Raw genomic sequence first — 10,440 nt, forward strand, 5'->3', positions numbered from 1 at the left:
ATTGCTCCACCTATCCTCCTAAACTATTGTTCTCTGGCCCTTGACTGCTCTCTTCAAAGGCTCTCCTTTCTGTTAACCTCCTGGCCATAGCTGATAGGCAAAGCAGGTGATATCTTCCTTTGCTTATTTACATTTAGGGCCCTGAAGGTTCTGAAGAGCCCTGTAAAGTCCAGGTGATGGTTACTCTGGTAGAATAACTGTGTTATAGTTTGAATCATAAATGTTTCCCAACAATTGGTTGCTGTAAGGAGGTGGAGGAACCTTTAAGAGGCAGAGCTTGATGGGAGGAAGTTAGGTCATTGGGGATGTGGTGGATAATCTTGATGTTCAGTTTGATGGGACCTAGGATCACTGGGGAAACAAACCTCGGGGTGTGTCTGGGAGGGTGTTTCTAGAGAGGTTTAACTGAGGAGGGTGACCTATCCTGAATAAGAGCAGCACCTCACACTCCTGCCCTACCTTGTCATCATTCCACTGGACTTGTATGTTTAACTACAAACCATAGAAATCCTTCCTTCCCTAAGTGGCCTTTGCTGGCTATTATGTCATAGAAAATGGTAAAATAGCAAAAAGAAACTGAGAGGAATGTTTGGTGTTTGGGATGAAGGACTTCACTACGTGCTCCCACCATGATGTCCTCATGGTGGAACCCCAAGAAATGGGACTATGTGACCTCGGAGAATGTTACCCCAATGAGCCTGTCTTCCTTATTCGTGGATTATCTCAGCTGTCTTGTCCAAATGGTGGAAAGCAAAGCAACACCGTCCATCTGAAATCCTTCTTAGGCTGTCCTCTGTTTCTTAGACATCCCAGTGACAATAACCGTGCGTATGGTCCAGGTTGGTTCTCCTCAATGTAAACCTCACAGTACATACTATAATGCTGTAAGTTTGCTGTAGGAGGTTCTCTCTCTGTCTCCGTCTTTCTCACTTTCTTCCCTTCCTGCCTCCCTCCCCACTATGTCACTGTATCTGGTTCAGTCAACTCACTTGTAAGCCTAAACTTTATACCGGTTAAACTTCATGACGGTTTGCTCTAACCCAGCTTGTTTTATCCAGGACATTTGTTCCAGGCAGATAGTCTGAGACCTAACTAGCCTTTCTCATATGAAGGCCTTTAAGTATTTGCTCGCTTCACTGTGAGTTTAAGGAAGAATTAGTTATTTCTGCCAGCCCTGAGCTGCCTCCCTCCTTACATGCTTCTGGACTCCTTGTCCACTTCATCTCTCTCATCTTCTTAACAGGCCAGCTCTGTACTGAGCTCATCAATTTGGCTCAATACATTCTTACTCGGAGCCAACAGTAGCCACCATATGCTAATTACAGTTTGTTTTTGAACCTCTTCCTAGATATACACATTTTATCTGCCTTCTAAACGGCTACAGTTTTTTTTTTCAAATATTTTGTCACTTGTGACTTGTATTTCCAGCAACACTATTTAATAAGGTTTTTTTTGTTTTGTTTTGTTTTGTTTTTTCTTCTCACTATCCATTTTCCAGACTGTGATACAGTGTGGTTAATTGTTAATGTTTGGCTATAGCAGCTTCCCACTGGGAGGGACTAATTTGAATCACCTTGGATAAACTCATTATGCAATGGTAAAAAAAGTGGCCCTGAACAGGGGAGGGGTTCTTTCTCCCTCCCACTACACTTGGTTTGTCTAGGGGCTTGAGGAGTTCTAGCTTCATGGCCCTCTGTATGGAGTGTTTCTGGCAGAGTTCCCTCCCACTGTTTCCTGCAATGCTGGTCATTGTGGATAGAGGGAAGAAAACTCCGGCGGCATGTTTCTACTAATTTGATTATTATTAAATGTTTGGGTTCAGAAGCCACAACCACCCCACTGGCTAGACCCATTTGACTGCTATAGTCATAAGCAAGCCAGAAAGTACAAGATCTCGTGTTCCTAAAAACTGGGGAGATGCAGAAAGCAGCATCTCTGCGGGTCCCAGCAAGAAAATGGGAGGAAGAAGCTGATTGCCAATGTATGACTCCAGCAAGCTCTTTTGGGACCTTCTCTGAAAGATAAGGGTTTCTTATGGATGGGTTTCTTGGCACAGAGAGCCCTTTCTGAAGGCTGTTGATTTGCAGGGCGCAGATGTCTAATGCATTCCTTTCCCAATATATATCTTACTCAAGTGAGAGCTGTTGAATTCTCTCTGGCTGATTCTTCAGCCCTAAGATCAACACCACTGTCTGGCTACGGACATCCTTCTCCTCCTCATTAAAAACCTCAACCTTACAAAAGTTCATTATAAATAATGCTTCCCCCACAGGATAGGTATTTGCATTTGTTTCTCTTTGGTGCATTGTTCGTGGGAAAAACTTAGGAGAAAGGAAATAGTCACACTGCCAGCCCCTAATTGAATGAGGAAGGGACATTAGGGCTCAGTTTCACACTGTGCAGTGGTCTTCAAACAGCTTGTGGGACAAGTCCCTACTGGCAGGAAATTCACCCTTGGGTTTGGGATATCTGGTTTATCTTTAATGTCCCTACTCTCTGAATGTGTAATCACATGCACGTGTGTGCCTGTGAGTGTGTGTGTGTGTATTTGTAGAGGGGAGGGGAAAAATTAAACAGAAAAAGTCTGTGAAGTAGAGAATCATCCCACTGTCCACCCTTCAAACCTAGGTTAGCTAGGATATAAAGCTATCTCTCTCAGCCTGGCAACAGAGAAAATATGGCAAAGGTGAGAGAAAGTAGAAATGGCCTGAGTTTTGGGGAAAGAGGGAACAAGAAGAGGGAAGAAGAGGAGGGAGAGGAAGAAGAAGAAGAAGAAGAAGAAGAAGAAGAAGAAGAAGAAGAAGAAGAAGGAGGAGGAGGAGGAGGAGGAGGAGGAGGAAGAGGAGGAGGAGGAGGAGGAGGAGGAGGAGGAGGACAAGAAGAAGAAAAAGAAGAAAAAGAAAGAAGAAAAAGAAAAAGAAGAAAAAGAAGAAGAGGAGGAGGAGGAGGAGGAGGAGGAAGAAGCAGCAGCAGCAGCAGCAGCAGCAGCAACTGGGGCCTATAGGCCATGACCATCTTGAGTGAAAGCAACTTCCATACAGTTCATGGTGCATGGTTGAAACGTAGGCATGAATCTTGCTTAGAGATGAGACGGCAGGATGGGGATGCGGTGCCTAACTGACTCACCAACCCTGTTTCTAGTCAGCTCTGACCTGTCTGCACTCTACAGTGGGAAGTTCAGGCATGGAATATACATCTGAGGGAAGGAAGGTTTTCACACACAGGTGAGGGTCAGAAAGAACAGGGCAATGGCCACGAGGACAGGGCAGGGAGCAGAAGCACTGAGATGTCACTCAGAACAATCACCTCCTTCCCCATGGAGAGCCACAGGGACATTATGGCTGGATGGCTGGGATTAAGTCAGACTCCAGTACACACACACACACACACACAAAGAGAGAGAGAGAGAGAGAGAGAGAGAGAGAGAGAGAGAGAGAGAGAGAGAAGAGAGAGGGAGGGAGGGAGGGAGGGAGGGAGGGAGGGAGGGAGAGAGAGAGAGAGAGAGAGAGAGAGAGAGAGAGAGAGAGAGAGAGAGAGAGAGAGGTGGTTATGTGTGTACCCAGATAAGTACATTTTAGGATATATAGCCAAGCTAAGAAAATAAATAAGTAAGGCACTGTTGTAATTCTTATACTCTAGAAGCCGAGAGTTCCAAACAACTATAGATCACCTACATACTGAGTGTGATACATAGTGGGCTCCTGTCCCAAAACATAAACAAGAAAAAGAAAAGCCATGAGTGGGACCTCCCATTCATAATCTTGGAGGTGAATGTGGGGAGGATCAGAAGTTCAATGTCATCCTTGGCTGCATAGTGAGTCCAAGACAAGCCCGGGTCACAATAAACCCTCTCACAATAAATAATAACAAAGCCACACTAGAATCAAAACGATCATCAATTATGTCCTGTGTTAGATGTACCATCTCGCTTGGCACATACCTCCAGGGGACCATGTTCTGTCTTTTCTTCAGAAAAACTTTAGTGCCATAGATTTAGGCATTTCTGAATAAAAAACAAATCACAGATCATATATCTATCATCTATGTTCCAGACCCAAGCCAGCCACTAGCTCCATGGTGTCTTTGTTTGCTTTCCTGGGCTCTCCAATTTAACATGTCTAAACACAAGGTCTTGACTCAACTGGTTTAATCCGGCCTTCCATGTCCTCAGCTGGCTGCGGCGCTGACCTGCCTTGATCTTCCAACCAAGCCTGGCATGTTTCCTGCTTGCTTTTCATAGATGAGCAGCTTCCGATGAGCCATCTCCTAAAGTCAAGCCCTCTCTCCTTCCTGATGATTAGATGTGAGCTCTCAGCTACCCCTCCAGTGCCAGGTCTACGTATCTGTCTCCATGCTCCTTAACACGATGAGCATGGGCTCACTCTCTGAAACCACTAAATGCCTTTGTTTATAAATTGTCTTGGTCGTGGTGTCTCATCACTGTGTAGTAGAACAGTAACTAAGACAGTCCCTTGGAGTCTTTTTCACTTCATCCTCTGTGCAAATCCCATCTCTTCCATGTTGGAACCACCATTGGCGTCACAAAACCTAAACACCTCATTCTGCGAGATCTTACCCCTTGTCTCTCCTTCAGCCTCCTTTACTCTTTGCTCTTGCATGTCTTCCATGAGTCTTCAACGCCCACAACTCGGCTAGTCTTTTGCAGTTGTCTGCCCAAGATGTTCTCTCCTTGATGATTGGCATGGCAGACTCAGGATCCATTCGCTACTTTGAATTCTTACTTGAAACATTCCTTCTTCCAGGGGAACTGTATCACCAACCCTTGTTATCACTGGGACGAAACACTAGACAGAGAGGAAAGGATGCGTTTTTTGTTATACCTATTTGTCTCACATGGTGGCGGGAAAGGCAGGGATGTAGGCTGGTCATACCGTGTCTGCGCTCAGGCAACAGAAAGAGACAGATGCTAGTGCTCAGCTTGTCGTGTCCTTTTTATTTTGTCCAAAGCCCCAACCAACTGGACAGTGATGCTTACCCTAGAGGCATGTCGCCTTTGCTCAATTAAAATCTGCCAATGCCTCTCACTCTAGCCACAAGCCTTGTCTCATCAACTCTTGAATCCAGTTAAATTACCAATGAAAACAAACCATTACAGGATCATTCCCTGTCAAGCAGACTCCTTAAAGCTTTGTTCTCTATGTTCGTCCTGGAAATAGCATCCCCTTTATTCTCTTTATTATCTGTCGTGTGTAAATATCTTCTTTGTGTGCTGGTAAGAATTCCTGCCTAGAACGGAATGTTCGCTCTTAACTGTTTAGCATCCAACAAAATGGTGTCCACCGAGTAGCAGCTCAGTTAATGACTAGTTAAATAAATGACTGACCTTGGTGGTCATTGCAGATGTCTGATTTTCAAGATGCAAATGATCCGGGCTGAAACGAAAATTCGAGCCCAGGAAATGGAGGAGGAACAATCAAATCACAATTACCTGTCACTGGAAGTAGCAACAAAGTGTCTACAGAAGGAGCTAAGCCCTGTGTCTTTCCTCTTCTGGGAGCTGGCACTTCTGAAGGTGTGATTCTTTAAAATTCATCTTTAATATATTCTTAGGAGGAACTATCTAGGCACAGGGAATGAGTCTGTTTCACAAAAGAACTAAAAACAGAAGTCTGATTCATGAATTCACTAATGGCTTCTGTCTCCCAAGGGAACCTCCCAGTGTGAAACGAAACCTTTCTAGGGGCTCAGCCTCACGTCTGACTTGAAGGTAACCACAAATCTGCCCGTGGGATGGCAGGCGGTGACAGCCAGTTTAACGGAAGTATTCAGATGGGTATCTGCTGTCATATTGGAGCCTGGTGCATCTTGTTTCAATGTTACCCATTTCTGGAAGATCAGCCATGAAGACAGCAGACATACAAATGAATAGTTCCTGATAAACATCAAAAAAAAAAAAAAAAAAAAAAAACAAAATGTAAAAAAAAAAAAAAAAAAAAAAAAAACCCCAAAGATAATCACAGGCAGGTCAATTTGCAGCCCAGGAAATACTTATGGAGCACAGGACAAGGGTGAGAACGTGTCTCCTATACTGTGTTTGTTGTTGCTTTATTTTATTTTATTTTTTCTTTTGAGTGGAGTAACTTTTGTGTGATGTCTAAATTGCTTAATTACATAGCCTGCAAATGGGAAAACTACCGCCTAGGTAAACGCAGCAGACTTGCTCTCTCACCCTTTACTGAACCGTGCAAGGCGAGGGGGAAGGAGCGGAGACCGAGTCAAACTCGACACAGGCAGAGGCTGTGGCCGGTGGACCTGGTGAGAATACAAGCTGTAGTGTGTGTTGATCATCTCCACTCGATTTCCTTTCAGGTCCAGGAGCTCTGGTTTCCTCCCCTGCCTCATCCCTCTGGGAGCACCTGCTGTGAAAACTGCTGTGGTTTTAAAACAGTCTGTGTATATCATATGGCTAAGAACCCACGCATGTGTCCCATGGCTTGGGAGAATCTGAGGTGCCATTCCATCTTCCTTATGAGGAAGTGGCTGTATAGAAACACTGGCCATTGGCAGCCAATCCCCTGTGGACACAGGAAGTCAAGAGCAAGCAACCTGGATGCGGTAGTCAGAAGCAGTAAGGTGCACCCTTCGGCATCTTCATTCACGTGATCTAGGGAGGAAGCACTGTAAAGCTTTTGGGAGAATGCATAGGAAATCTTTCTGGCATTCTAAGAGAGGCAGAGTATTTTGTCCCATTCAAATCCTGCCAAACGAGTCTCCATGGCCTAGAAATGGAGGCTATCTTTCTGGTGAAGATGCTCATCACACAGCTGCATCATTTATTCATGTTTTGATGCACCTTGTTTTCATTTATCCTTTCCTCCTTTTCCTTGATATAAATGAGTATCAATTACAGAATCTTTTCGTTTTTTTCTCCCCTCCTCCCACCCCCCTTGTCCCCCGAGGCTTGGAGCAAAGATTCCTGGCTGCAATTCCTTGTACATAGCGTTTCTTCAATACCATAATCTTCTGGTGCTTTTTCACGGGGATGATGGTGGATATCTTCAGGACTCTATGAGAGGAGGGTTTCCCACTCACTGGGCACGGGAGGCTTTTTCCTTCCCTCTCACCATCACTATGCCTCGAAGGAGAGCCCCAGCAGCCTTGCCTTTCCAGGTTGCAAAATTGAGAGTCTGTTGGGGAATTAACATTGGGACACAGCCTAAATGGAGAGCTCTCAAGACATTTAAAAATACTTCTTCCCCCCCCTCCCCCAGTAGAGGTTGAAACTGGCAAATGTGTCTTCGTGAATATAGAAAACATGGAACCCCCCCCCCCATAAATAGCGGTTGAGGGGTCTGGCGCTTATTGGGCTTATTGGGCAGGGGTGTGTTGGGGGCCAGCGTGTGTGCCTTTCTTTTTGATGAAATACACTGCGCAGGTCAGCCCGGTGAACAGAAAGGAGAAAAGATGACTGTGGAGGATGGAGTGGGTGTGTTATTAGGATACTGCGGCTTGGTTGGGGTGGGGGCGGGGGCGTGCGTGTGAATGTAAGAAAGCAAGAGGCATGCCAGGAGAGCGCGGGAAAGATTACTGGGGAGGCAAGTGTACGTATCCCTCGCCAGCATCCAGGCTTGCTGCAGCCCCTGGCTGGGTAAGGGGTGTGATGTGAGACTGGGGTGGGAGGGGGCAGCAGGCGGGGCCTGCCACGTCACTTGGAGAGTGTGTTAAGGAGGAAGGGCAGAGCTGAGAGCTGAGCCTGCTGCTGCTGTTGCTGCTGCTGTTGTTGCTGCTGCTGCTGTTGCTGCTGCTACGGGTGCGGGCAAGGCTTGAAGCGGTGGGGAGGTGGGTCTCTGCGCTCTGGCGCCGGGGCAGGCCCAGGGCGGTTCCGAGGCCTGCAGAACAGCTCCTGGGAAGAAGGTGGCGGCTGCAATCGCGACCTTGGCCAGACCTATTTCGGTGGTGGACGTAGGGCGGAGACGGAGGCCAAGCCCGGGCAGGAGTCTTTGGCGAGCCAGAGGGAGGCGCATCTGGCGCTTTGGTACCAGCGGCAGCTCGGAGTCTTGTGTGGCTGGAGAAGCGCTTCAGGACCTGGTGAGAGCTAGCAGGTCTGGAGGGCGGACCTGTGGGTCCCGAGCCCAGTTTTAGGCACCATCGAGAGCTAAGCCACGCGTCTTTTCGGGCAGCCAGTTTCACGCGCGCGACAGTTTGCGGGTTCCAGGCATCTCAGAAATCTTGAGCACGGAGGCGCGGCTACTGATAGCCAGAGTCACATCGCAGACCTAGCCTGGCAGCTGTAGGGTTCACCGACCTAACCGTCAGGTCAGAGCACGGGCCCCACCCTAAAGGAGGGCGCAGCCTGAGCTGGGAAGCGGGTGCCGCGCTCCGGAGCTCGTGTCGTGGGCGCCGTCCTAGTGGCGGGGAGCGCACCGCCGAGGTGACATGAGATCGGAGAAATCCCTGACGCTGGCGGCGCCGGGGGAGGTCCGTGGGCCGGAGGGGGAGCAACAGGATGCGGGTGAGTTCCAGGAGGCCGAGGGCGGCGGCGGCTGCTGTAGTAGTGAGAGGCTGGTGATCAACATCTCTGGGCTGCGCTTCGAGACGCAGCTGCGCACCCTGTCGCTGTTCCCTGACACGCTGCTTGGAGACCCTGGCCGCCGAGTCCGCTTCTTTGACCCCTTGAGGAATGAGTACTTCTTTGACCGCAACCGACCCAGCTTCGATGCCATCCTTTATTACTATCAATCCGGGGGTCGCCTGCGCAGGCCGGTTAACGTTCCCCTGGACATCTTTATGGAAGAGATTCGCTTCTATCAGTTGGGAGACGAAGCCCTGGCGGCCTTCCGGGAGGATGAGGGTTGCCTGCCTGAAGGGGGCGAGGATGAGAAACCACTCCCCTCCCAGCCCTTCCAGCGACAGGTCTGGCTCCTCTTTGAGTACCCGGAGAGTTCCGGGCCTGCCCGAGGCATCGCCATCGTCTCTGTGTTGGTCATCCTCATCTCCATCGTCATCTTTTGCCTGGAGACCCTGCCTCAGTTCCGTGCAGATGGGCGTGGTGGAGGCAACGAGGGTAGTGGGACCCGCATGTCCCCGGCCTCCAGGGGGAGCCACGAGGAAGAAGATGAGGATGAGGATTCCTATGCATTTCCTGGTAGCATTCCTTCTGGGGGGTTGGGGACTGGAGGAACGTCTTCATTTAGTACTCTCGGGGGTTCCTTCTTCACAGACCCCTTCTTTTTGGTGGAAACTCTATGTATCGTCTGGTTCACCTTTGAGCTCCTGGTGCGCTTCTCTGCCTGTCCCAGCAAGGCAGCCTTCTTTCGCAATATCATGAACATCATCGACTTGGTGGCCATCTTCCCCTACTTCATCACCCTGGGCACCGAGCTAGTGCAACGTCACGAGCAGCAGCCTGTGAGTGGTGGCAGTGGTCAGAATGGGCAGCAGGCCATGTCCCTGGCCATCCTCAGGGTGATCCGCCTGGTCCGGGTGTTCCGGATCTTCAAGCTCTCCCGCCACTCCAAGGGGCTGCAGATCCTGGGTAAGACCTTGCAGGCATCCATGCGGGAGCTCGGGCTGCTCATCTTCTTCCTCTTCATCGGAGTCATCCTCTTCTCCAGCGCTGTCTACTTCGCAGAAGCAGATGACGTTGACTCTCTCTTCCCTAGCATCCCAGACGCCTTCTGGTGGGCTGTGGTTACAATGACCACGGTAGGTTATGGGGACATGTACCCCATGACAGTGGGGGGCAAGATTGTGGGCTCATTGTGTGCCATTGCCGGGGTCCTCACCATTGCATTACCGGTACCGGTTATCGTCTCCAATTTCAACTACTTCTACCACCGAGAGACGGAGCAGGAGGAGCAAGGCCAGTATACCCACGTCACTTGTGGGCAGCCTACACCAGACCTGAAGGCAACGGACAATGGCCTTGGCAAACCTGACTTTGCTGAGGCTTCACGGGAACGGCGGCCCAGCTACCTTCCAACTCCACATCGAGCTTACGCAGAGAAAAGGATGCTCACCGAGGTTTGACGGCTGCGGGCCGGCCTGCAGAAAAACAGGAGCTCTGAGCAAGTCATCTCTCAGGCTTCTTTCTCATGCACACTACTCCCGCCTTAGCTCCAGAGGACCTCGAAACCACCCCCTCCCCCGTACACAGTCCAAGGTATCCTGGACCAAATAACCGGACTGTAGACTGTTGTTCCATCCTTGAAGTACTCGAGGCTTCTCCGTCTTAGTGACATTTTGGAAATTTCAACGGTGCCACCCAATCATGCCCATCAGTCACGTGGATGAGATGCACCTTTCTGACTGACCTTCCCTCAAGACTGAGTTCTCGTGCCTGGGTCTTGTAATATCTCTAGGAATAGAATAGGAAGCAGCTACATTCAGGTCCCTTCTTTAGTGTCCTTTGCTTTGGGTCACACACCTTCCTTAGCTTCTGGTCACTTGGTCACCGGCAGAATCTGGAGGATGGGGAAA

The 10,440-nt window shown here is 49.1% G+C and overlaps 1 protein-coding gene across 1 annotated transcript; it reads left to right on the forward strand.

Annotated features, from left to right (window-relative positions):
* Window positions 1–8,397: 8,397 nt before the first annotated feature.
* On the forward strand, window positions 8,398–9,990 carry KCNA6 (potassium voltage-gated channel subfamily A member 6; the record flags this gene model as incomplete). Its single annotated transcript, XM_080914378.1, has 1 exon — window positions 8,398–9,990. The coding sequence occupies one exon, from the start codon at window positions 8,398–8,400 to the stop codon at window positions 9,988–9,990; it is 1,593 nt and encodes a 530-aa protein (XP_080770504.1).
* Between the last annotated feature and the right edge of the window lie 450 nt (window positions 9,991–10,440).

Source organism: Micromys minutus (assembly GCF_963924665.1).
Source record: "Micromys minutus genome assembly, chromosome: 3".
NCBI classification, from domain to species: Eukaryota; Metazoa; Chordata; class Mammalia; order Rodentia; family Muridae; genus Micromys; species Micromys minutus.